This window comes from Scyliorhinus torazame, chromosome 7 (assembly GCF_047496885.1).
Source record: "Scyliorhinus torazame isolate Kashiwa2021f chromosome 7, sScyTor2.1, whole genome shotgun sequence".
In the NCBI taxonomy this organism is placed as follows: domain Eukaryota; kingdom Metazoa; phylum Chordata; class Chondrichthyes; order Carcharhiniformes; family Scyliorhinidae; genus Scyliorhinus; species Scyliorhinus torazame.
In genome coordinates this window covers 174,049,646-174,076,318 of record NC_092713.1, presented here as the reverse complement: position 1 = coordinate 174,076,318, position 26,673 = coordinate 174,049,646, and the positions used below count along the sequence as shown (strand labels likewise).

General features: G+C 45.7%; 1 protein-coding gene across 1 annotated transcript in view; it reads left to right on the top strand.

Annotated features, from left to right (window-relative positions):
• The window catches only part of LOC140426714 (vesicle-trafficking protein SEC22b), a 113,546-nt gene that overhangs the window by 53,840 nt on the left and 33,033 nt on the right, over nt 1-26,673 (top strand). The window contains exon 3 of the mRNA XM_072511806.1: nt 10,589-10,749. Within this exon, the coding sequence (XP_072367907.1) occupies nt 10,589-10,749 (161 nt within the window). The remainder of the gene's footprint in view (nt 1-10,588; nt 10,750-26,673) is intronic.

Here is a 26,673-nt window from a genome sequence, read left to right as displayed (position 1 = left end):
GTCTCACACTGTATAAATACTCCCTGATATACGGGCAGTGTCTCAGACTGTATAAATACTCCCTGATATACGAGCAGTGTCTCACACTGTATAAATACTCCCTGATATATGGGCAGTGTCTCAACCTGTATAAATACTCCCTGATATACGAGCAGTGTCTCACACTGTATAAATACTCCCTGATATACGGGCAATGTCTCATACTGTATAAATACTCCCTGATATACGAGCAGTGTCTCACACTGTATAAATACTCCCTGATATACGGGCAGTGTCTCACACTGTATAAATACTCCCTGATATACGGGCAGTGTCTCACACTGTATAAATACTCCCTGATATACGGGCAGTGTCTCACACTGTATAAATACGCCCTGATATACAGGCAGTGTCTGACACTGTATAAATATTCCCTGATGTACAGGCCAGTGTCTCACGCGTATAAATACTCCCTGATGTACAGGCAGTGACTGACACTGTATAAACACTCCCTGATGTACAGGCAGTATATAACACTGATACACAGGGAGATCTGACCCTTATACACAGGGAGTATCTAACACTGTAATTACTGATACACAAGCAGTATCTGACACAGGCAATATATGACACTATATCTTATAAATGTGTACAAAAAAATCACTGATATGCAGGTAGTATCTGACATTGTGTGTGTGTGTGTATATATAGGTATAATTATACGTAGAACAAATTACTGAATACTGTTGGATCTGGCACTGTGTGTGTGTATATGTAATATATTTATATACTGTGTGTACATATAATGTTTAAGAAAGGAGCAAAGGATAACCCGGGAAACTACAGATCAGTCCGCTTGTTATCAATAGTGGGAAAACTGATGGAGGCCATAATACGGGATGAGATAAATATACACTTAAAGAAAAATAAGTTAACACTGGACAGTCAGCATTGCTTTGTCAAAAGCAGGTCATGTCTGACAGATTGAATTGAGTTCAGGTGACACAGGTAGTGGATGAAGGCAGTGAAGTTGTATATTTGGATGTTGTATATTTGGACTTTCAGAAAGCAGGTTGATGAGCAATTAAAAACATTTGGGATTGATGGGTGATAGAGTCATATAGCACAGAAAATGCCCTTCGGCCCATCGTGTCTGCACCGGCCAAAAACAGCCACCTAACCATTCTAATCCCATTTTCCGGTACTTGGCCCATAGCCTTATATGCCCTGGGATCACAAGTGCCGATCTAAATACTTCATAAGTGTTATGAGGGCCCCTGCCTCCGATACCCTTTAGGCAGTGAATTCGAAACTCCCACCACCCTCAGAGTAAAATTGTTTTTCCTTGCATCCCATCTAAAAACCTCTTGTCCCATACCTTAAATATAAGCCCCCTGAGCATTGACCCCTCCAACAAGAGGAAAGGTTTGTTCCTATCTACTGTATCTATGCCCCTCATAATTTTATACATCTCAATCATGTTCCCCCTTTCAGTCTCCTCTGCTCCAAGGAAAACAATCCAAGTCTAGCCAATCTCTCTTCATAACTAACACTCTCCAACCCAGACAACATCCTGTTAAATCTCCTCTGCACTCTTTCCAGTGCAATCATATCCCTCCTGTAATGTGGATTCCAGAACTGCACAAAATACTCCAGCTGCGGCCTAACTAACATTTTATACAGTTCCTGCATAACCTCCTTGCTCTTAAACTCTATGCCTTGGTAATAAACGCCCTTGAAAGCATGGATTCGAAGAGATCGGAAACAGGGTAGGTTTGGATGGGCATTTCTCAGACTGGAGATGAATTGCAAGTGGTGTTCCTCGGGGCTCAGTGTTGGGGCCCTTGCTTTTTCTGATTGATATAAATAATTTAGAAGTGGGTGTTAATCTCTAAATTTGCAGATGATATTAAGCTAGGGAGAATAGTAAATTGTGAGGATGCTGCTGAGCGACTTCAGAGGGACATTGACAAGTTAGCCAAATGGGCATACACCTGGCAGATGAACTTCAGTGCAGCAAAATGTGAGATAATTCATTTTGGGGAAGAAACATGGAGAGACAATAGAGGCTCAATAGTACAACTTTGAGGGGAGTATAGGAGCAGAGGGACATCAACGTTCAAGTGCATAATTCTCTGAAGGTGGCCAGGCAAGTTGAAACAGTTAAGAAGGTGTTGCCTTTTTCTAGCCTCACTGGCACGTGGCACAGGGAGTAATCCCGAGATTACAATCCACCAGGGAGGCAACATACCATCCTGGAGTCTCTTTCACGTCCACAGAAGCGCTTATCTATGCCCCTGACTATAGAGTCCCCTATGACTATTGCTCTTCTGCGCTTTGACCCTCCCTTCTGACCATCAGAGCCAGCCGTGGTGCTACTGCTCTGGCTGCTGCTGTTTTCCCCTGATAGGCTATCCCCCCCCGACAGTATCCAAAGGGGTCTACCTGTTCGAGAGGGGGACAACCACAGGGGATTCCTGCACTGACTGCCTGCCCTTTCTGGTGGTCACCCATTTCTCTGCCTGCACCTTGGGTGTGACCACATTTATATAACTGCGATCTATGACGCTTTCCGCCACCTGCATGCTCCTAAGTGCATCCCATTGCTGCTCCAACCGACCTATGCGGTCTGTGAGGAGCTCCAGTTGGGTGCACTTTCTGCAGATGAAGCCACCCGGGATGCTGGAAGCCTCCCGGACCTGCCACATCTCACAGTCAGAGCACTGCACCCCTCTAACTGACATTGCGTCAATTAATTAAAATTAAAAGTTTAAAATTAAAAAAAAATATATATATATATATTTTTTAAAGTTACTGTTAACTATCTGTTTCCTAGCACTAGATTTCTAATATAAATGCAAAAGCTAAATATAGTACTCTCCAATCTCTGGCTTAGATACCCCTCTAAATAATAATTAAGTAATTATGTTTAATTAGTTACCAATGCTTAATTTTTTAAAATTTAGTGTAGATTCCCAACCAGCCACTCAGGCCACAGCTTTTCTGTGATGTCACTTCAGTTTCCCCCCGACACACACAATTTGAAAAAGGTATAAAAGTAAAAATGAGTAAAAATCACTTACTTACCTTCTTACCTTCTGAGGGTCTTAGATGTTCTCAGGTTCTCTCCCTGACAGAGACTGCTCCTCCTCCTCCGAACCATTGATACACAGAAAATGCTGGAAAATCTCAGCAGGTCTGGCAGCATCTGTAGAGAGAGAAAAGAGCTAACATTTCGAATCCAGATGGCCCCAGTATCTGACGCTGTAATCACTGACACACAGGCAGTGTCTTGACACTGATATACAGACAGTATCTGATGCTGTAATCATTGATACACAGGCAGTGTCTGACACTGATATCATGCGCACAATCTCTTTCCCTGCTTGAGGACCTTTGTGGTCCTTGTTAACTTGGGGATATTCTGTGAGTATGTTTCCTTTTTTAACTTTACTGGCCGGGTTTTGGTTTGCTACATTTGTGCAGCCTCACTCAATGTTCAAGGGTGTTATTTCACTCTTTTGGGCCTCTGGACCCTCTGCAGCATTCTGCTTATCTGAAGATTTCTGCTGGTTGACACTGGCCCCTTGATGCCAGCCAAATCATTCACAAGGAGGAAATCGATTCCTGCCACTAGTAGTACAGGGACAATTCCTACCATGACAGGGCCTGAAATAAGGTCACACTATAGGTGGATCTTATGGAGGTGTGCAAATTCATATCCTCCTCCCACTCTATTGATCAAGGCTTTAGCCTTCAGGGAGGACTCCGGGTAGGTTTAGTTTTTCTCCAACGTTGAAGACTGAGTGGTCATGTCCCGGAGCAGTCGAATCGTAGAATCCCTACAATGCAGAAGGAGCCCATTGAGTCTGCACCGACCTTCTGAAAGAGCACTCGACCTAGGACCACTCCCCCGCCCTATCTAACCCCCATCAAACATTTGGACACAAGGGGGCAATTTTAGCATGGCCAATGCACCTAACCTGCACGTCTTTAGACTGTGGGAGGAAACTGGAGCACCTGGAGGAAACCCACGCAGACACTGGGAGAATGTGGAAACTCCACACAGACAAGTCACCCAAGGCTCACATTTTGGACAGGTAGGGGACACTGTTCCTGTAAGGACAAACTCCAAAAGCTCTCAGGGAGTTTTTCTGGCTCAGACACAATTAGTGTTCTGCCCTTTTATGGAGTAGATGTCGGAGCCAGAATCTCTCCTGCTCTTCTTCATTACCCATTGGTGGCATCCTTCAGGGGACTACTCATATGGATCCATATTATACCTGCAGGCTTCCCTCACAATCTCCAGTGCTCAGGTATAGGATGACCTATTTCATTGCAATGAGAAGACACTGGTCTCCAGAGGTTTTCCTTTATAGCCACAAGAGGGCTTCTCGTACCTTCCTTTATGCTTTCTTTTCTGAGGGGGGGACTTTCCCTATCTATATAGTCTGCTCATCTTTCCAATACTCATGGGAATAGTTTGGAAAGGGTCTGCCTGAATTTCCAGGCCTTTGGGTGAGATCGTAACTGCTAGCTGCGACTGCTGCATCCTGGGTTTCGAGGATTCTCTGCTCCTCTTGAGAGGAGGCTCCGCAGGTTGGAGGATAAGCAACTTTCCAATTCCCCCAACAATACCATCTCATGCACCCCTCCATCAGGATTTTTAAGGACCTTTCGGTTGTACACATCTTGAACTCTACATAGGTATGTGTGAGCTTCTTGCGAGCATTCCAGAATTGCTGCCGATGTCCCGTTATGTCTAATCCATGGGCACTTGGGATGATAACCTTGGTCTGCTCATAATTCATGGACACATTGGGGGTCATCATTGAGTAGACCCCTAGGGCTCTGCCAGCATCTGCCCTTCAATTAAAAATGTCCAACTAACTGATGGCCATTTGAGCTGTCCTGCGACTTTCTCAGAAGTTGCAAAATATGACTTCACATCACTTCCAGCGAATTTGGGAATTAATCCAGCATGTTTGAGGGCCTCCGTGTGATTTAGTGTTAGAGAGATAGGGACTGCGAGCAGATAGAAATATTTTTTCTTGCAGCTTTCAGCTATATGTTATCTTTGAGCTTCCAACTCGATTTCCAATTTTCGGAGCTGTCACTTTCTTTCCCTCTCCTTAAAATCTAGCTACATTCTGAGCTTCGTGAGCTCAGATTTTGCTGGAGATGAGGATTTGGCGTCATTATTCAGTTTTGCATCCAACTACTCTAGTGGTAATGTGAGATCCAAACATTCTACCAACAACTGGATCAATTCATTGCTCTTCACTTTACCAGGTAATTTTAACTGCCTCCCTAGCTGTAGTTTTCAGTTTCTCTGTGCTGAGGGCTGCTAAAGCCTCACCTTTCAATTTCCCAGACCTGACACACGTTAAGTACCCCTCAGAAAGCTAAAGATAGGAGGAAGTCAATGGGTTAGTTTATTTTCACATTCTCAAAACGCATTAGTCATTGGAGACTCCATAGTTAGGGGGATAGATAGGAGATTCTGTGGGAACGAGAGAGACTCGCAGTTGGTGTGTTGCCTCCCAGGTGCCAGGGTGCGTGATGTCTCTGATCGTGTTTTCGGGATCCTTAAGGGGGAGGGGGAGCAGCCCCAAGTCGTGGTCCACATAGGTACCAACGACATAGGTAGGAAAAGGGATAGGGATGTAAGGCAGGAATTCAGGGAGCTAGAGTGAAAACTTAGATCTAGGACAAAGAGTTATTATCTTTGGGTTGTTACCCGTGCCATGTGAGAGCGAGACGAGGAATAGGGAGAGAGAGGAGTTGAACACGTGGCGGGGGATGGTGCAGGAGGGAGGGTTTCAGATTTCTGGATAATTGGGGCTCATTCTGGGGTCGGTGGGACCTACAAACGGGATGGTCTACACCTGGACCAGAGGGGTACCAATATCCTGGGGGGGGGAATTTGCTAATGCTCTTCGGGAGGGTTTAAACTAGTTCAGCAGGGGCTTGGGAACCTGAATTGTAGCTCAAGTATACAGGAGGCTGAGAGTAGTGAGGTCATGAGTAAGGTTTCAAAGTTGCAGGAGTGTACCGGCAGGTAGGAAGGTGGTTTAAAGTGTGTCTTCTTCAATGCCAGGAGCATCCGGAATAAGGTGGGTGAACTTGCGGCATGGGTTGGTACCTGGGACTTCGATGTTGTGGCCATTTCGGAGACATGGATAGAGCAGGAACAGGAATGGTTAGAATCATAGAAGTTTACAGCATGGAAACAGGCCCTTCGGCCCAACCAGTCCATGCTGCCCATGTTGTTGCAGGTGCCGGGGTTTAGATATTTCAGTAAGCGCAGGGAAGGTGGTAAAAGAGGGGTAGGGGTGGCATTGTCAGTCAAGGACAGTATTACGGTGGCAGAAAGGACGTTTGATGAGGACTCGTCTACTGAGGTTGTATGGGCTGAGGTTAGAAACAGGAAAGGAGAGGTCACCCTGTCAGGGGTTTTCTATAGGCCTCCGAAAAGTTCCAGAGATGTAGAGGAAAGGATTGCAAAGATGATTCGGGATAGGAGCGAAAGCAACAGGGTAGTTGTTATGGGGGACTTTAACTTTCCAAATATTGACTGGAAACGCTATAGTTCGAGTACTTTAGATGGGTCCGTTTTTGTCCAATATGTGCAGGAGGGTTTCCTGACACAGTATGTAGATAGGCCAACGAGAGGCGAGGCCCTATTGGATTTGGTACTGGGTAATGAACCAGGACAGGTGTTAGATTTGGAGGTAGATGAGCACTTTGGTGATAGTGACCACAACTCGATTACGTTTACTTTAGTGATGGAAAGGGATAGGGATAGGGATACAGCAGGGCAAGAGTTATATCTGGGGGAAAGGCAATTATGATGCGATGAGGGAAGACTTAGGATGCATCGGATGGAGAGGAAAACTGCAGGGGATGGGCACAATGGAAATGTGGAGCTTGTTCAAGGAACAGCTACTGCGTGTCCTTGATAAGTATCTACCTGTCAGGGAGGAAGTGGTCGAGTAAGGGAACCGTGGTTTACTAAAGCAGTCGAAACACTTGTCAAGACGAAGAAGGAGGCTTATGTAAAGATGAGACATGAAGGTTCAGTTAGGCCGTTCGAGAGTTACAAGTTAGCTAGGAAGGACCTAAAGAGAGAGCTAAGAAGAGCCAGGAGTGACATGAGAAGCCTTTGGCAGGTAGGATCAAGGATAACCCTAAAGCTTTCTATAGATATGTCAGGAATAAACGAATGACTGGGGTAAGAGGAGGGCCAGTCAAGGACAGTAGTGGGAAGTTGTGCTTGGAGTCCGAGGAGATATGAATATTTTTCGTCAGTATTCACACAGGAAAAAGACAATGTTGTCGAGGAGAATATTGAGATTCAGGCTACTAGACTAGAAGGGCTTGAGGTTCATAAGGAGGAGGTGTTAGCAATTCTGGAAAGTGTGAAAATAGATAAATCCCCTGGGCCGGATGTGTTATACGTTTTAGTTGCTGTGAAATGAAGAGTCTAAAGTCCTTGTTCCTTTTCACCAAACACCATTTATTTCACTTCCACAGCCTCTGCACAAAACTCTTAACAACACACCACCTGCCAGAGGCCACCTGAAGTCCCTTTACATATCAGTGTCAATTAGTGGATACTTAACATAAATGAGACAACTAATTGCAATGTCTCTTAACCCATTACTTAACAGGATGGGATTTATCCTAGGATTCTCTGGGAAGCTCGGGAGGAGATTGCTGAGCCTTTGGCTTTGATCTTTAAGTCATCTTTGTCTACAGGAATAGTGCCAAAAGACTGAAGGATAGCAAATGTTGTCCCCTTGTTCAAGAAGGGAAGTAGAGACAACCCAGGTAACTATAGACCAGTGAGCCTTACTTCTGTTGTGGGCAAAATCTTGGAAAGGTTTATAAGAGATAGGATGTATAATCATCTGGAAAGGAATAATTTGATTAGAGATAGTCAACACGGTTTTGTGAAGGGTAGGTCGTGCCTCACAAACCTTATAGAGTTCTTTGAGAAGGTGACCAAACAGGTGGATGAAGGTAAAGCAGTTGATGTGGGGTAAATGGATTTCAGTAAAGCGTTTGATAAGGTTCCCCACGGTAAGCTACTACAGAAAATGCGGAGACATGGGATTCAGGGTGATTTAGCAGTTTGGATCAGAAATTGGCTAGCTGGAAGAAGACAAAGGTTGGTGGTTGGTGGGAAATGTTCAGACTGGAGTCCAGTTACTAGAGGTGTACCACAAGGATCTGTTTTGGGGCCACTGCTGTTTGTCATTTTTATAAATGACCTGGAGGAGGGCGTAGAAGGATGGGTGAGTAAATTTGCAGATGACACTAAAGTCGGCGGAGTTGTGGACAGTGCGGAAGGATGTTACAAGTTACAGAGGGACATAGATAAGCTGCAGCGCTGGGCTGAGAGGTGGCAAATGGAGTTTAATGCAGAAAAGTGTGAGGTGATTCATTTTGGAAGGAATAACAGGAAGAGATAGTACTGGGCTAATGGTAAGATTCTTGGCAGTGTGGATGAGCAGAGAGATCTCGGTGTCCATGTACATAGATCCCTGAAAGTTGCCACCCAGGTTGAGAGGGTTGTTAAGAAGGCGTACGGTGTGTTGGCTTTTATTGGTAGAGGGATTGAGTTTCGGAGCCATGAGGTCATATTGCAGCTGTACAAATCTCTGGTGCGGCCGCATTTGGAATATTGCGTGCAATTCTGGTCGCCGCATTATAGGAAGGATGTGGAAGCATTGGAAAGGGTGCAGAGGAGATTTACCAGAATGTTGCCTGGTATGGAGGGAAGATCTTATGAGGAAAGGTTGAGGGACTTGAGGCTGTTTTCGTTAGAGAGAAGAAGGTTAAGAGGTGACTTAATTGAGGCCTACAAGATGATCAGAGGATTGGTTAGGGTGGACAGTGAGAGCCTTTTTCCTCGGATGGTGATGTCTAGCACGAGGGGCCTTTAAATTGAGGGAAGATGGATGTCAGAGGTAGGTTCTTTACTCAGAGAGTAGTAAGGGCGTGGAATGCTCTGCCTGCAACAGTCATGGACTTGCCAACACTAAGGGCATTCAAATGGTCATTGGGTAGACATGTGGACGACAAGGGAATTGTGTAGATGGGCTTTAGAGTGGTTTCACAGGTCGGCGCAATATCGAGGGCCGAAGGGCATGTATTGCGCTGTAATATTCTATGCAAGAGGAGGGTTGCGACAATGGTTCCTGTGCACACATACCATGAAAGAGAGACAGAGAAAAGAAAGACATAGGGGGCAAAGATCACAGAGAAAGAATTATTGTTTTACATGGGTTATGCAGTCGTGAATCAAAGAGCTTATCCTTCACAGAGAGCAGTAGTTTGAAAATCGGTGCTGTATAATTCACTTTTCCGGTGATGTTGACTTCACGCACTGACGTAGGCTTGCAGAGATAAATCCGTCTTATAGGTGATGGTATAGAGGCTCCAGTAGAAACCAGGTAGATGGGGCCAGATATTCAATCCAGGCATAGGTCCTTTTCTGTGAGGCTGCTTTAAGGATGGTAAAATGGCAGATTGACTTTGCTGTACAACAAGACAATATACCTGATTTCACAAACTAGAGCTCCACATCTGATGACTTCCAGTTCCCCACCTTTGTCAAAGGAGCTGAGTTCCTCATCTGGACCCTGAGATTGTTAAGTGTCCAAATCATTAAGAATTGAAAGGAAGGATGCGGTGTCCTTAGTCTGAGCAGATGGGTAGACTTGCGCTGGTCAGCCTAGGGAATAAAATGCAGGTTGCCTTTGTGTAACTCACTCTGACCTTTGTCTCTGCAGCCTCAGTGTATCATTAGCAGAACTTAGGCGAACTTTTCTTCAGTTCACAGACATAGATTCAGCCCATTATAAAAGCCCATGCCTAGATTCGAACATTTTACATATAGCTATGAGGGTATTTACATATATTTAATGAGAAATATCCAGAGTGAGGTCTTGGTCCCCTCGCCTGTGTAAGTCACTGCCTGTACATCAGCGAGTGTTTATATTGTTTCAGACACTGCCTGTAGATCAGGGAGTATTGGCACAGTGTCAGACACTGCCTGTACACCAATCTTGCTGTCTTTTGGAGACTAAAACTAAACTCTCTGCTGCAGACCTGGCTCCTCCCATTAATTACACCATCTTTATACAACTCTTATCCCCTAACTTGCTACCTAAACCTAGGCACAATGTCTCAAATTATCCACCCTCCAGGGAATCTCCAGGACCATAACAAAATTCCATTAGGCCGTATATTGGTAAACACATACATGGTTAGAAAGAATTATCTCACTTTTATGACATCTTAATTGCACCTGTTGCAGACCGAGGCTGCTGATATGTTAATGCAGAATTTTAAAAAAATATATGTACCTGAACTTGGGCTTTTAATAGCATTTCTGCAACAGATGTACAATACAATATATATATTTAAAAATATAACATTCAACACAAGTGCCAGAACTGCCTGTATGATGGGCCAGAATAGCTTCCTCTGTTGCAGATTTCCTGGTATATTTTTGGTGTGTTCAAAGAGTTCCTGTAATAGGAGTTGCAATTTCACTTTTGACAAACCTATCCCTCAGCAGAATGTCTCTGTTTTGCAGCTATGTCATAGAGAAGGGAGTTTGCTATCTGGTCCTGTGCGAGGCAGCGTACCCAAAGAAGTTGGCTTTTGCTTATTTGGAGGACCTGCAGGCAGAGTTTGATGAACAGCATGGGAGGAAGGTCCCGACAGTCTCTCGTCCTTACTCTTTTATTGAATTTGGTGAGTGTACGATCACATGTCTTTTTGTATTGCCTCTCGAACACCCTACAATTGTTTCTTCTCACCTGAAGGGGCAGATGATGAAAACTAAAGCTATCTCAGTGAACTCCTTGTGTTCTGAAGAAGAGTCAGGTTTTGATTCAAAACATCAACTCTTGGGGAGAACGTGCAAACTCCACAGTCTGAGGATACTGGGTAAACCGTTTAGGAGTGAGATGAGGAGAAATCTCTTCACCCAGAGAGAGGGCGGCCTATGGAATTCACTACCTCCAAGTAGTTGAGGCCAAAATATTATATGTTTTCAAGAAGGAGCTAGATATAACTGGGGGTGAAAGGGATCAAAGGATATGGGGGGAGGAAGCCTTCAGAAAACACATCTGTTGGTTTTCCCTTTATCCTATTCACATCTTTTAAAGAAACAGGTTTATCAAAACATAATTTCCCTTTCAGAATCTGCCCAATCAGTGTCCAGTTATAATGGATTCTGGTATCTTCCCTACAGTGATGTCAGGCTAACAGGTCTGCAATTCCTCATTTCTTTAATAGTACGGTTACATTTTCTACCCTTCAGTCTGCAAGCTTCATTCCAAAATCTGCAGAATATTAAAGGTGATCACCGAAGCATCCAAACTATCTCAACAGCCAATGCTTTCAACACTTTGGGATATAGATCACCCACTGGGATTTATCAACTTTCAGTCCCGTTAATTTCTCCAGTACTACTTTTTTAAAACTAATAATATAATGTGCCACACTGAAGGTTAATTTACAAGGTGAGATCACATGGGATTAGGGGTAATTTATTAGCTTGGATAGAAGACAGAGAGTCGGGATATATCGGTCTTTTTCTGGATGGCAAGATGTAACTAGTGGGGTGCCATAGAGATCAGTCCTTGGGCCCCAGCTATTTACAATCTATATTAACGACTTGGATAAAGGAATAGAAGGTTGTATAGCCAAATTTGCAGATGACACAAAATAGGTGAGACAGTAAGTTGCAATGAGGAAATGAAAACCGTACAAATGGATATAGAAAGGTTAGGAGAGTGGGACCAAATGTGACAGATGGAGTTTAATGTGGATAAGTGTGAGGTCATGCATTATGGTTAAAAAAAATGAAGAAGCAATTATTATGTAAATAGGGAGAGACTTTGGGTAACTCCGATGCAGAAGGATCTGCAGGGGCTGGTTTAGCACACTGGGCGAAATCGCTGGCTTTTAAAGCAGACCAAGGCAGGCCAGCAGCACGGTTCAATTCCCGTACCAGCCTCCCCGAACAGGCGCCAGAATGTGGCGACTAGGGGCTTTTCTCACTAACTTCATTTGAAGCCTACTTGTGACAATAAGCGATTTTCATTTCATTTCATTTTCGTTTTTCATCTGGGTGTTCTTGTGCATGAGTCACACAAAACGAACATGCAAGTGCAGCAGATAATAAGGAAAGCAAATGGAATGTTGGCATTTATAGAAAAAGGAATTGCATATAAAGTTAAGAAAGTGTTGTTGCAACTATACAAGGCATTGGTAAGACCGCACCTGGAGTATTGTGCACAGTTTTGGTCCCGTTATTTGAGGAAAGATGGAGTGGCATTGAAGGCAGTTCAGAGGAGGTTCACTAGATTGATTCCAGAGATAAGGGTTTGTTGTATGAGGAGAGATTGAACAGTTTAGGCCTGTTCATCGTGGCTGGGGACTTCAATCAGACCAAGCTCAAAAGCGTACTACCAAGTTACCACCAACGCGTCACCTGTTCCACCAGAAGCCCAAACATCCTGGACCACTGCTACACAAAGATCAAACATGTGTACCGCTCTATCGCCCGCCCACAATTTGGCAAATAACTGAAGCGGGAGAATCCGTCAAAGGAAGTTGTGCAATGTTGGTCTGAGGAATCGGATGATCTCCTACGGGACTGCTTAGAGTCACTGGATTGGTCAGTATTTAAAAACTCTGCGACCAGCCTGAACAAGTACATACTACAGTAACTGACTTCATTAGTAAGTGTGTAGAAGACTGTGCGCCAAAGAAGCAAATCCGTGTGTTTCCCAACAGGAAACCCTCGATGAACAGGTATATCCACTGCTTGCTGAAGTCTAGGTCTGAGGATTTCAAGTCAGGCGACCCTAACCTATACAAAAAGCCAGATATGATCTAAGGAGATCCATCAAAGATGCCAAAAGACAGTACTGGATCAAGCTAGTCCCAGGCTAGCCACACGGACCCTCGCCGACTATGGCAAGGTCTGCAAGACATAACGGGCTACAAGATGAAGGCATGTAAAATCAGCGGCTCAATACACCCCTCCCTGATGAGCTCAACGCATTCTATGCCCGCTTTGAGCAAGAGTTCAGCGAGAGCACGCCCTCCACCCTGGAAGCTTCGGATGAACTTGTATCTGAGGTCACCATTGCAGATGTCAGAGCTGCCTTCTCGAGGTCAACCCACGGAAAGCCACTGGCCCGGATGGGTACCTAGATGAGCACTCAGGTCGTGCGCGGATCAGCTGGCGGGGGTACTCGCAGACATCTTCAACCTCTCTTTACGTCAATCTGAGGTCCCTATCTGCTTCAAGAAGGCGACCATCATCCCTGGACCAAAGAAAAGCCAAGCAGCATCCTTAATGATTATCGTCCGGTGGCTCTGACATCCATCATTATGAAGTGCTTCGAAAGGTTAGTCATAGCACAAATCAACTCCAGCCTCCCGGATTGCCTTGATCCACTACAGTTCGCCTACCGCTGCAACAGGTCCACAGCAGATGCCATATCCCTGGCCCTGCACTCAACACTGGAACACCTAGATAACAACGACACCTATGACAGACTCCTATTTATTGACTATAGCTTCAAATACAACTTCTTCCACGCTGTTACCAGATTCCTAAATGACCCTCTTATGGACTGACTTCATTAACACTACACCCCTGTGTGGTTCACCCGATACCGGTGTTATGTAATTACATAGTGTACCCTGTGTTGCCCTATTATGTATTTACTTTTATTTCCTTTTCTTTTCATGTACTTAATGATTTGTTGAGCTGCTCGCAGAAAAATGCTTTTCACTGTACATCAGTACACGTGACAAACAATCCAATCCAATCCAATGCAGCTCAGCCTTCAACACCATTATTCCTACGAAACTCATCTCCAAACTCCGTGGCCTGCGCCTTGGCTCCTCCCTCTGCGACTAGATCCTGAACTTCCTAACCCACAGACCACAATCAGTAAGGATAGGCAACAACACCTCCTCCACGATCATCCTCAACACCGGTGCCCCACAAGGCTGTGTCCTCAGCCCCCTACTGCACTCCTTATACACCTATGACTGTTTGGCTAAATTTCCCTCCAACTCGATTTTCAAATTTGCTGATGACACCACCGTAGAAGGTTGGATTTCAAACAATGACGAGACAGAGTGCAGGAATGAGATAGAGAATCTGGTGAACTGGTGCGAAGACAATAATCTCTCCCTCAATGTCAACAAAACAAAGGAAATTGTCATCGACTTCAGGAAGCACAGAGGAGCACATGCCCCTGTCTACATCAATGGGAACAAAGTAGAAAGGGTCGAGAGCTTCAAGTTTTTAGGTGTCCAAATTACAAACAACCTGTCCTGGTCCCCCCATGCCGACACGATAGTTAAGAAAGCCCACCAACTACTCTACTTTCTCAGAAGACTAAGGAAATTTGGCATGTCAGCTACAACTCTCACCAATCTTTACAGGTGCACCATTGAAAGCATTCTTTCTGGTTGTATTACAGCTTGGTATGGTTCCAGCTCTGCCCAAGACCGTAGGAAACTACAAAAGGTCGTGAATGTAGCCCAGTCCATCACGCAAACCAGCCTCCCATCCGTTGACTCTGTCTATAATTCCCGCTGCCTCGGAAAGGCAACCAACATAATTAAGCACCCCCTTCCACCTTCTTCCGTCAGCAAAGAGATATAAAAGTTTGAGGTCATGTACCAACCGACTCAAGGACAGCTTCTTCCCTGCTGCCATCAGACTTTTGAATGGATCTACCTCGTATTAAGTTGATCTTTTCTCTACACCCTAGTTATGACTGTAACATTACATTCTGCAATCTCTCCTTCCTTCCCTATGTGCGGTATGCGTTGTCTATATAGCATGCAAAAAATAATACTTTTCACTGTGTACTAATACATGTGACAATAATAAATCAAATCAAATTATACTCTCTAGAGGTTAGAAGAATGAGGGGAGATGAAATCGAGATATACAAAATGCTAAAAGGTATGGATAAAGTAGGCGTGGAGCAGATGCTTCCCGTTGTGGGGCATTCTAAAACGAGAGGCCATAATCTTAGAATAAGAAAATTTAAAACAGATTTGAGGAGAAACTATTTCTCCCAGAGGGTTGTGAATCTGTGGAATTCGCTACCCAGAGTGCGGTGGATGTGAGGATTCTTTTGCAGCCAGTCCGGATGAAATGATCAGTCGAACACCTCGTAACTTTAACAGCTGTTTATTCCTCGGCGCCGGGGCTAGGACCACTGTGTCTCTCAAGAGTCACAATAGCAAGCCCAAGTCAATCCATCTAACAGCAGTTCTTATACAGCTTTTGGCTCATTTCTGAGGGCAGCTGCCTCGCATTCCTATCTGTGCTCTCAGCTCAATTATAATTCAGCCCCCCTCAATTATAATTATCTTTAAGCCTAGTGCACCCATTCCCAAGGCCGTTACTGCAATTTGTCTGGTTCAAAAACAAGTGACCTCAGCCTGTCTTGGCATTCCTTCACACAAAGCTTAATCTAACATTTAGTTTTTCCCCTAAAGTTTGATTCTAGCGCCAGACTACGTCATTTTATAGCTTGAGCCTGCTTGAGCCATATTCTCATTTATCGATCAGCCAAACTCTCATTTCCCCCCTTTTATCATTTCATGATAACTTCTAATCAATAGCCACTTGTCTCAGTCTTTCCCATTCGATCTGCACCGCTATCATTTTTCTATATTTCTCTGCACTTTCTTCCACATCCATTAACTCTTCAAGGCGCACTTCATGTTGCTGCATTAATTGTTGAGGAATCACTGCTGCACTGACATTTTTACACAAGCATTTCATCAGGAAGCTAAGCATCATTATTACAAGTATTACAACTACCAGGATTATCAATCCATGCACTAGGTAAGACCCCCATGATCCGGCAAACATCCAATCTAACCACCCATCTCTTGATATTTCATGCAGCTTCTTAACCTCTTTGCGGATATGATCCACGAGGTGGCTGATGTTCTCCGAACTATCGGGGATGTAGGTGCAACATTCCGAACCTATCATGGCACAAGTCCCACCTTTGTTTGCAAGGAGGTAATCGAGGGCCATTCGGTTTTGTAGGGCTACGGTTCTTATTGCCACCATTTCATTATTTATCTCAGTCAATGCTTCAGTGGTGTCGTTTACTACCTCTTCCAGGATTTTTGCTATCTTCCTTATTTCCTTTATTGCAAGAGCTACCCCGATAGGGGGAAGCAGGATCCCAAAGAATCGCTGCGTTTCGGTTATTGCTCTCTTTTGCCGCTTCAGGTGAGGGTGATTCCTTAAACTAGTGAGATGGTGCATGTAGGGAACAACGTATCCCAAATAACAGGATCCCGTCCAATTCTCTGGTAACCAGGGGTCAGCCTTGTGGCCACAAATAAAATACTTCCCATTGTACGGGGTCATGGTTTTGATACTAGGTGAATGCCTGACTTGCCATGGTCGGTTACATTGGCTGTTGCCTACAAAGGTCCCCGCTTTCAAGTTTCTGTATATGCAAAAAGTTCCCTCGAGCCTACTTGTTGAGGAATTAGTGAGGGTCAGAAATGGGGGTGAACGAGATCGGTCATAACAAAGGATCTCAAGTGGGCAGCATTTATTACGTTAGGGGTGTTACGAGAAAGGTTTTGATAGATCCACCACTCTATTGATTCGTTCAGATTAAAAGGGATTGGTCGGAGGGGGATTCCCCCTTTTGCATGTGTCGGAACATGGGTACAAACCCAGCAGCTAGAAACATTCATATCCTTTGCGTACACATAAGACATATACAAATAAGTGTTCACATGCAGTTCTCGTTTAGCCCGAGAATGTTGCTTCGGTAAGTCACATTGTAGCGGCATTGTTCTGTCTTTGTGCCTGCATCCATAATCCCATTTGCAGGCATGCTGGTCGCAGGATAGGCGATGCCGGTGTGTCGTATCCCAGGGCCCGTTTTGGCCCTTCCTCAGGAACTGAGCTGCACATCGGTCAACGGGCAACATGGTCCATGATATCCTTTGCAGGTTTCGATTAGCGCAATGCAGGGTGTCCCCTTGGCAAAGATGGTGAAGGCTCCTTCGCTGGGGCTGGCAGACCTTTCGTATAGTTTCTCCTTCCAGGATTATGAGATGACCAAGGTCAGAGCGACAAGAACGATATTCATGACCACAATTCAACTTTATCGTCCCCCAAGAACATAAGAAAAAGAGTTAGTCTCTATTGCATTGCTACACTCTTACAATGGTGAATGTGAATCCAAGCATTTCGGCCTTCCACTTTCACGGCTGTGGGGGTAGTTAGGAGAACCTGAAACGGTCCTTCCCATCGCGGCTCCAGCCCTTTCCGAACCCAGTTCCGGATCATAATGTACTCGCCTGGGTGAATGGTGACAGTACTGGATAAAGGGGGTACTTCCCCACGGGCTGCTCGGACCCGCGAGTGGAGACCCTTTAAAGCCTTTGTTAGAGCTATAACGTAATTGGCCATTTCCGTGGTCATGTGGTGAAAGTTGACATCTTTTGGTTTGTCCTGATCCCATGGAGTGTGAAAAGGCCTTCCGTACAATATCTCAGTACGAAGTCTTACAACACCAGGTTAAAGTCCAACAGGTTTGTTTCGATGTGACTAGCTTTCGGAGCGCTGCTCCTTCCTCAGGTGAAGGATCTCCACATCATGGGTACAATATCTCAGCAGGGCTTAATCGAGTTTTTCCTGCGGGTGTAGCGCGAATTTGAAAAAGGGCAATGGGTAATTGTTTGAGCCAGGTAGTGCATGTCTCAGCCTGTAATTTGGCTAGTTTGGTTTTCAATGTCTGGTTGGCGCGCTCCACCATTCCTGCTGCTTGTGGCCTATATGCACAGTGCAACTGTTGTTTTATGCCCAGCTGAGCACAAAATTCTTTGTTAATCTGTCCCACAAAATGAGGTCCATTATCAGAGCTTAATCGATATGGAATCCCAAATCTAGGGACAATTTCTTGCATCAAAACTTTTACTACCGTGGAAGCTTTGTTATCTACAGTGGGATAAGCTTCTATCCACTTACTAAATACATCAACAATAACTAACACATGTTTATAACATTGGCATCTTTCCAACTCAATGTAATCCATCTGGAGTGTCTCAAAGGGACCTTCCGGTAGCGGGGTTTTACCCATTTCACAGGGTATTGCTTTACCAGGATTATACTGCTGACATACTAGGCAACGACTGCTAATGTTTTGCGCTATATCTTGCAGTCTTGGATGCCACCATGTTTTGAGCAATACATCACCGTAGCTCGCGCACCACAATGAGTTGCAAAGTGAACACATTCGGTAACCCAGGCTGCCAATGCATCGGGCATACAAGTCTGCCCTGCCGGGGTGACCCACAATTTGTTTGCAGAATCATAACAACATCCCAATTCTTCCCATAGTCTTTTTACACAGCCAGGAGCGTCCTCCTGTAATTGAATGACTTCAGTGATGGTCGGCATTGACTTTTCAGAGGGAGACTTACTATTTAAGTTTTTAGTCTGGCTCATCATTTTGGGGACCACCATGTCTTTTAAGCGAGAAGCCTCTTTTGCCTGATGGTCCGCCTGCCTATTGCCCACATCCACTAAAGTTTTTCCATTTGTATGTGCTGCACATTTTATAACCGCAATCTGTTTTGGAAGCATTAGAGCTTGTAATAATTGTGTAACTAATTGTTTATGAGATATCTGAGTACCTGCTGACGTCAGAAATCCCCTGTTTTTCCATAATTGGCCAAAATCGTGTGTGACCCAAAGGCATATCGGGAATCAGTGTAGATATTTACAATTTTATCTTTCCCTAATACACAGGCTCGAATGAGTGCAAAAGGTTCAGCCTGTTGGGCGGAAAAGGGAATTTTGAATGCTGCTACTTCAAGCATTTCTCCTTGTTGGTTAACAATTGCATACCCTGATAATCTATCCCCCCTTTCACCGATGGATGAACTACCATCGGTGAATAGGTTCAGATCAGCATTTGGTATTGGAGAATCGGTGAGATCATTGCGTAGTGACGCATCATCTTGTAAGAGAGAAAGACAGTCATGAGACGGGGACTCAGTGGCGTTAGGCGGGTTGGAAAGGAAACTAGCGGGGTTAATAGTGCAGTGCCGGAACTGAAGTTTCGGGTTATTGAGGAGATAAATCTCATATTTATTTTGACGCGCCATAGTTAGGTGCTGAGTCTGAAGTTGACCGAGCAGGGCCGTGACTGAATGTGAACTATAAATAACAATATCCTGCTGAAGAGTGAGATTAGCCGCTGACTGGAGACTGTTGTAAATAGAGGCTAAAATCTGAGTACATCCAGGATAGCCGAGTGCAACTGGATCAAGTTTAGACGAGTAATAAGCTATAGGACGGTGGCGATCCCCATATTTCTGGGTAAGTACCGCGGTGGCACAACCGGCTAAAACAGTACAATAAAGTTGGAAAGGTCGATCATAAAGGGGGCGTCCTAGTGCTGGCGCCCTCATTAAAGGCGTCTTGTAGCCGATGGAAGGCCTCTTTGGCTTCCGTACTTAACTGGAACTCTCCAGCGTTATTGGTGTATGGGGTCAATAGCCGGGTATCTAGGGCGATATTCGGAATCCATTGCCGACAATAATTAACCATCCCGAGCCATTTACGGACATCCTTGACCGTTGTTGGTTCAGGGTACTGACAAATGGGCTGAACTCGACTTGGTGATAGCGCGCGTGTATCGGCGGATAAAAGGATACCCAGAAACCGGACTGTTGGTTGGGCTACTACTACTTTGGCGGGTGACACAACGTATCCTAAAATTGAAAGGTAATTTAATAATTGAGCCGTATCTTCTTTACAACTTTGTTCTGACAGGCTTGCGATCAGCAAATCGTCAACATATTGTACGAGGGTGGATCCCTCTTTTAATTCCAGGGGCTGTAATTGTTGTTGGAGACAGCGGGAGAAAAGGGCAGGCGAATGTATAAATCCTTGAGGCAACCTAGTCCATGTGTATTGTTGATTTTGATATGTAAAGGCAAAGAGATACTGTGAATCCGGGTGCAAGGGGAGGGCGAAAAAGGCATGCTGGAGATCCACCAGGGAAAATGTTGTAGCGTCCGCTGGGACTTGGGCTAAAGTGTGGGCTGGATTTGGGACCAATGCGTGAAGGGGTTGCACAATGGCATTAATTGAGCGCAGTTCTTGGACGAGGCGATATTGATCTGGCTTACCGGGCTTCGGGACTGCTAGTATTGGAGTATTACAAGGAGAGTGACACGGAACCAAAACTTGTTGCCGAATAAGATTCTGTATAAGTGCCTCTAGTGAAGTCGAGTTGAGGTTTAAGAGGATATTGGCAAATAGAGGGCAACTGGACACCTGGTCGCAACATAACTCGTATTGGCTCAATGTTCACGATCCGTGAACTTGGTATTGATCCTCAGCCCACAATCGTAAACTTGTAGTATCTAATGGTCGGGAATGGTGGTGGCGAAGTGTGGTATCTTTACATAGAACAATACAGCGCAGTACAGGCCCTTCGGCCCACGATGTTGCACCGAAACAAAAGCCATCTAACCTACACTATGCCATTATCATCCATATGTTTATCCAATAAACTTTTAAATGCCCTCAATGTTGGCGAGTTCACTACTGTAGCAGGTAGGGCATTCCACGGCCTCACTACTCTTTGCGTAAAGAACCTACCTCTGACCTCTGTCCTATATCTATTACCCCTCAGTTTAAAGTTATGTCCCCTCGTGCCAGCCATATCCATCCGCGGGAGAAGGCTCTCACTGTCCACCCTATCCAACCCCCTGATCATTTTGTATGCCTCTATTAAGTCTCCTCTTAACCTTCTTCTCTCCAATGAAAACAACCTCAAGTCCGTCAGCCTTTCCTCATAAGATTTTCCCTCCATACCAGGCAACATCCTGGTAAATCTCCTCTGCACCCGCTCCAAAGCCTCCACGTCCTTCCTATAATGCGGTGACCAGAACTGTACGCAATACTCCAAATGCGGCCGGACCAGAGTTCTGTACAGCTGCAACATGACCTCCCGACTCCGGAACTCAATCCCTCTATCAATAAAGGCCAACACTCCATAGGCCTTCTTCACAACCCTATCAACCTGGGTGGACTACTTTCAGGGATCTATGTACATGGACACCTAGATCCCTCTGCTCAGCCACACTTTCAAGAACTTTACCATTAGCCAAAGTTCTTGAAAGTGTGGATGAGCAGAGGGATCTAGGTGTCCATGTACATAGATCCCTGAAAGTTGCCACCCAGGTTGATAGGGTTGTGAAGAAGGCCTATGGAGTGTTGGCCTTTATTGGTAGAGGGGTTGAGTTCCGGAGTCGGGAGGTCATGTTGCAGCTGTACAGAACTCTGGTACAGCCGCATTTGGAGTATTGCGTACAGTTCTGTTCACCGCATTATAGGAAGGACGTGGAGGCTTTGGAGCGGGTGCAGAGGAGATTTACCAGGATGTTGCCTGGTATGGAGGGAAAATCTTATGAGGAAAGGCTGATGGACTTGAGGTTGTTTTCGTTGGAGAGAAGAAGGTGAAGAGGAGACTTAATAGAGGCATACAAAATGATCAGGGGGTTGGATAGGGTGGACAGTGAGAGCCTTCTCCCGCGGATGGATATGGCTGACACGAGGGGACATAACTTTAAACTGAGGGGTAATAGATATAGGACAGAGGTCAGAGGATCCCTCTGCTCATCCACACTTTCAAGAACTTTACCATTAGCCAAATATTCCGCATTCCTGTTATTCCTTCCAAAGTGAATCACCTCACACTTCTCTACATTAAACTCCATTTGCCACCTCTCAGCCCAGCTCTGCAGCTTATCTATATCCCTCTGTAACCTGCTACATCCTTCCACACTATCGACAACACCACCGACTTTAGTATCATCTGCAAATTTACTCACCCACCCTTCTGTGCCTTCCTCTAGGTCATTGATAAAAATGACAAACAGCAACGGCCCCAGAACAGATCCTTGTGGTACTCCACTTGTGACTGTACTCCATTCTGAACATTTCCCATCAACCACCACCCTCTGTCTTCTTTCAGCTAGCCAATTTCTGATCCACATCTCTAAATCACCCTCAATCCCCAAGGATTTAATACAAGGAACTGAATAAAATTGAAGTTGGAGGCGCCCTGGTAGGACTTGTACATCTGTAATCTCGGGGTCCGCAGAGTCTAGGGCTAGGCGGACCATGGGTCCTAGGTCTTTAGCATGATATGGGAAATTGACTCGTCTCATTACATGTGGGGTCGTATAACCAGCCTGTTGCCAGAGATGCTCTGGTACTTCTGCAGCTTCTGCTTCGCCTTCGGGTCCTGTAACTAAAGCTGTCAGTCTAATCACAAAAGTGGCTCCCACTAGTGGCTCATAGAAAGCCTCCAACCATTTATCATGTCCAGTTTGATCGTAGGCGAGAGTCACATGCATAAGCCGTTCCTCCTCCAGATGTAGTGCCCACCATTGGGGGCTAGTTGTAGTATAGTCTTGGCATCTAGCCTTGGGTGGCCGAATAATTAACCCATCGTCACCACATTCAACCTGTAGTCCGAATGCACAAAGGAGATCCCTGGCCATTAGATTACATTCAAGCGCTGTGGTGACAACAAATTGGTGTTGTACCTCCTCCCCTTTTAGGGCTACTGAAACAGGTTGTGAAATTGGGTATTGGCAAACTTGGCCCTGGAATCCCGATAGTGTTTGTGTTTGATCTGAGAGTGGTAATAGGAGAGAGGCTTGTACTGAGGACATTGTCGCTCCGGTATCCACCAAAAAGGGTACTGTCGTGCCGTGGATTGTTAGAGAGAGTAGAGGCTCTTTTTCCGAAGCCGGTTCACGGCACACCAACATCTTGGGTCAGTATTGGAAGGGGTTGTTTTGGGTAAAGTCAGCCACTTCCTCACCCTCTCCCCTTCCCCGGAATCCTTGTTGTCCATATCCTCCTGGGCTATTCCTTGGGTTATAAAAACAATCACGAGCCCAATGTCCTTGACGCCCACAAATAAAGCAACCAACTGTTTGGCCAGGCTGTTGTCCCCCTTGCTGTGGATAGCTCATCTGTTGTTGATTTTGCTGGCCGGGGAATGGGGCATAGGAGGGTCCATAAGACTGAGCCGTTGGTCCGTTAGGGTGCGTCACACATCCTTCCCCTTTTGCTGTCGCCCACCCTGGTATACAAAACTGTGGTTCCATCTGATATCCCACACCTACTGGATCTGGCGGTGGCTGTGACGGTCCATATGCACCGGTGACGGCGCACTGGGGTTGTGGAACTGGCGCTAGAGGTCTCATGGGATATTGCCCCCACGGCTGTACATTAGGTTGCGCTGTGGAAACAAGTGGCGCTGTTGTCGGTGTGTCAGGCGTTTTTTGTGTTACGTACTCAGTTTTTATTTTCGATGGTTTGGGTGCATCTGGGGCTGACCCATCCTGCCAATAATATTTTACTGCCCGGGCCATTTGGGTTGGGGTATTGTCCGACCAATCCATATTATTTCAGAGGGTTAGATAGGGTGGACAGTGAGAGCCTTCTCCCGCGGATGGAAATGGCTGGCACGAGGGGACATAGCTTTAAACTGAGGGGTAATAGATATAGGACAGAGGTCAGAGGTAGGTTCTTTACGCAAAGAGTAGTGAGGCCGTGGAATGCCCTACCTGCAACAGTAGTGAACTCGCCAACATTGAGGGCATTTAAAAGTTTATTGGATAAACATATGGATGATAATGGCGTAGTGTAGGTTAGATGGCTTTTGTTTCGGTGCAACATCGTGGGCCGAAGGGCCTGTACTGCGCTGTATCGTTCTATGTTCTATGTTCTATTTGTCTTTATTGCATCCGAGACCTGTGTTGGCAGGCAGCTAAGGAGCATGGCACAATATTGGGGAGAATTGGCTCCCGCTTGATAATTTTGGTCCCCTCCCTGGTTTCTATAAACCTCTCTGAATCGTTCTAAAAAGTCTTCTGCCCCTTCACCCTTCTTGGGCTTGGTATCCATAACCTTGGTAAAGTCAATGGGTTTTTGCAATGTTGCGGAGAGAGCAGTAAAAACTGCCACCTGTCGATCCTGATCCAGAGCACGGGCTGCCGCTAGTGCGTCCCAAGTGGGGGCTAGTGCTCCCGTCTGTAGTACCAGGTGGTTGAGGAATCGGGTGTGTTCCTCCGGACGTAGTACCTGTCGCACTAATGCCCATAAATCTCTAGCCTCCGCGCTGTAAACTTGCACGGTTGTTCGAAGGAAATCAACAAAGGCAGTTGGTGACTGTTTACGATCGGAGATTCTTGTTAAAATTGCTATTATTTCACTAGGTTTCCAAGGTTGGTAGAAACCCATTTCTGGCTGATTAGCGGGGGCGACTGGATTGTTAGGGTTATAAGCGGGGTTAGGGACTTGCCGGACTGGATATTATCTTAATGGGTGCTTGCGGGGTTTCAGCCATGCCCAGTCCCAGTCCGTCTGTTCCTCCTCCTCATCAAAATCCGGATATTCCGGCTCTATCGGTTCTTTGTTCCATGGTCCCTTTTGTTGGGCTAGCTGGGGATATTGGGTCCTTGCCGTTCGGGACCTAGTGCGAGAGGCTCGCCCTCCATCTACCGGTGGGGGAGGCAGGGGAAAGGGAGCTTCCACTACTTCAGGGGCCAGTACCTGTGGAAGGGGGAGGGGGGGTGGCGGTAAGATTGGCGCTATCACGGGAGCTATAGGTGGTGCTGAAGGCAGCGGCAATACAGGTGCTACAGGACCAATAGGAGCAGGTGTAGGTGGAAGTTCCATCATTGGAGTAGCAGCTAGCGGTATGGGCGCAACAGCAGGCCCAAGTACAACAGGAATCGGGTTAGCTGGGATCAGAACCGGTCCCATGGCTACAGGGGCATAATAAGGTGGAGGTGGTGGATGTGGGGGAGGCTCAGTTGGCTGTCTCCTTCCAATTCACCTGAGGAAGGAGCAGTGCTCCGAAAGCTAGTGACATCGAAACAAACCTGTTGGACTTTAACCTGGTGTTGTAAGACTTCGTACTGTGCTCACCCCAGTCCAACGCCGGCATCTCCACATCAGTCCTTCCAATTAGACAATCTTTTAAGTCACTCTCATCGTCTCCCTCGGTCAAGGCAAGGCCGGCCATTTGTCTGTACGGACTAGGTTGCAATTGCGGCGGCTTGGACCCAGGAGATCGTGCCCGTTCTCTATGGGCGCACTCCTTTTTTAGGACTTCCGCAGTTTTAACAATTCCGCCCTCGGTTAATTCTACCCCCAATTTTAAAGCATTTGCCTGCCAACTGGCTAATAGAGATGCATCTTTTAGTTTTTGGCAATATTCACGCCACAGGACAATCAGCTTTTTTGCCGTCGAACTTCGATTATGTTGCCAAATAAGTTGCTGTGCCCCTAGAACAGTAGGCAGATCTTTCGGTCCTCCTAGAGGCCACTGTTCTTTCCCTAGGTTTTTATGCAATTCTCCCGACAGCTGTCGCAATTGTTTAGAATGTTCCAGATACTGTTCACAAAGAGTTTGAAGCGCTTCCACTATCAGCTGTGCTATCTAAAGTATTACCCATTGTCTCCTATCCTCGGATGATCCTTGTGGTTTCCTATTTAATTTTGGTAGCGATCCTAAATCGCCTGTTCAATCAAGATTTTAAACGGGGTTATCCTGCCCCATTGCCCAATCAAAAGGCTAAATCAAACTGTTCGAAAGTGATTTTTAGACGGTCAAAGTCTGGAAATGAAACATGAAAGGAGAGAGAGAGAGAGGACTGATTTAAACAGTCTGACAGGGAATCAAAGACAGAACTAACAGACAGACAGACTCGGAGAATTAAAGGCAGAACTAACAGATTTAAGAAATTGTTCGAGTGTTCCGACAGGACACGCAACGGTCAAGCCCTGTTTATTATGTTTCCTTTAGGTGTTATCCGCACCCTCATTTAAATTTTATAATATATAATTTGGACAGAGTTATCCGTTCTCCGTAATATTCAATCTGATCAACCCGAAGTGTCGAACAGGCACTTTACGGGCAGCACGGTAGCATTGTGGATAGCACAATTGCTTCACAGCTCCAGGGTCCCAGGTTCGATTCCGGCTTGGGTCACTGTCTGTGCGGAGTCTGCACATCCTCCCCGTGTCTGCGTGGGTTTCCTCCGGGTGCTCCGGTTTCCTCCCACAGTCCAAAGATGTGCCGGTTAGGTGGATTGGCCATGATAAATTGCCCTTAGTGTCCAAATTTGCCCTTCGTGTTGGATGGGGTTACTGGGTTATGGGGATAGGGTGGAGGTGTTGACCTTGGGTAGGGTGCTCTTTCCAAGGGCCAGTGCAGACTCGATGGGCTGAATGGCCTCCTTCTGCACGGTAAATTCTATGATAAGTCTGGACACCGGTTGATATACTTATTTATCGAAAATCACCTTTTATCGCGAAGGTATTAGGCAACCCTAAGGATCATCATCACTCATTTACCTACCCAGAGATTTAAGGAGCCCTGGTACTCCAACTCGGACTATTTAGGGGAAGGACTCTAACCACCCAAGGTTTCCAACCCGGTTCTTTAGGAAGGATTTTAACCTCCCAGGGACTCCAACCCGGACTGTTGAGGAAGATTCTCTTATTCTCTTCCCTGATTCCTTTCCAGGGAACTTTATTCTCTT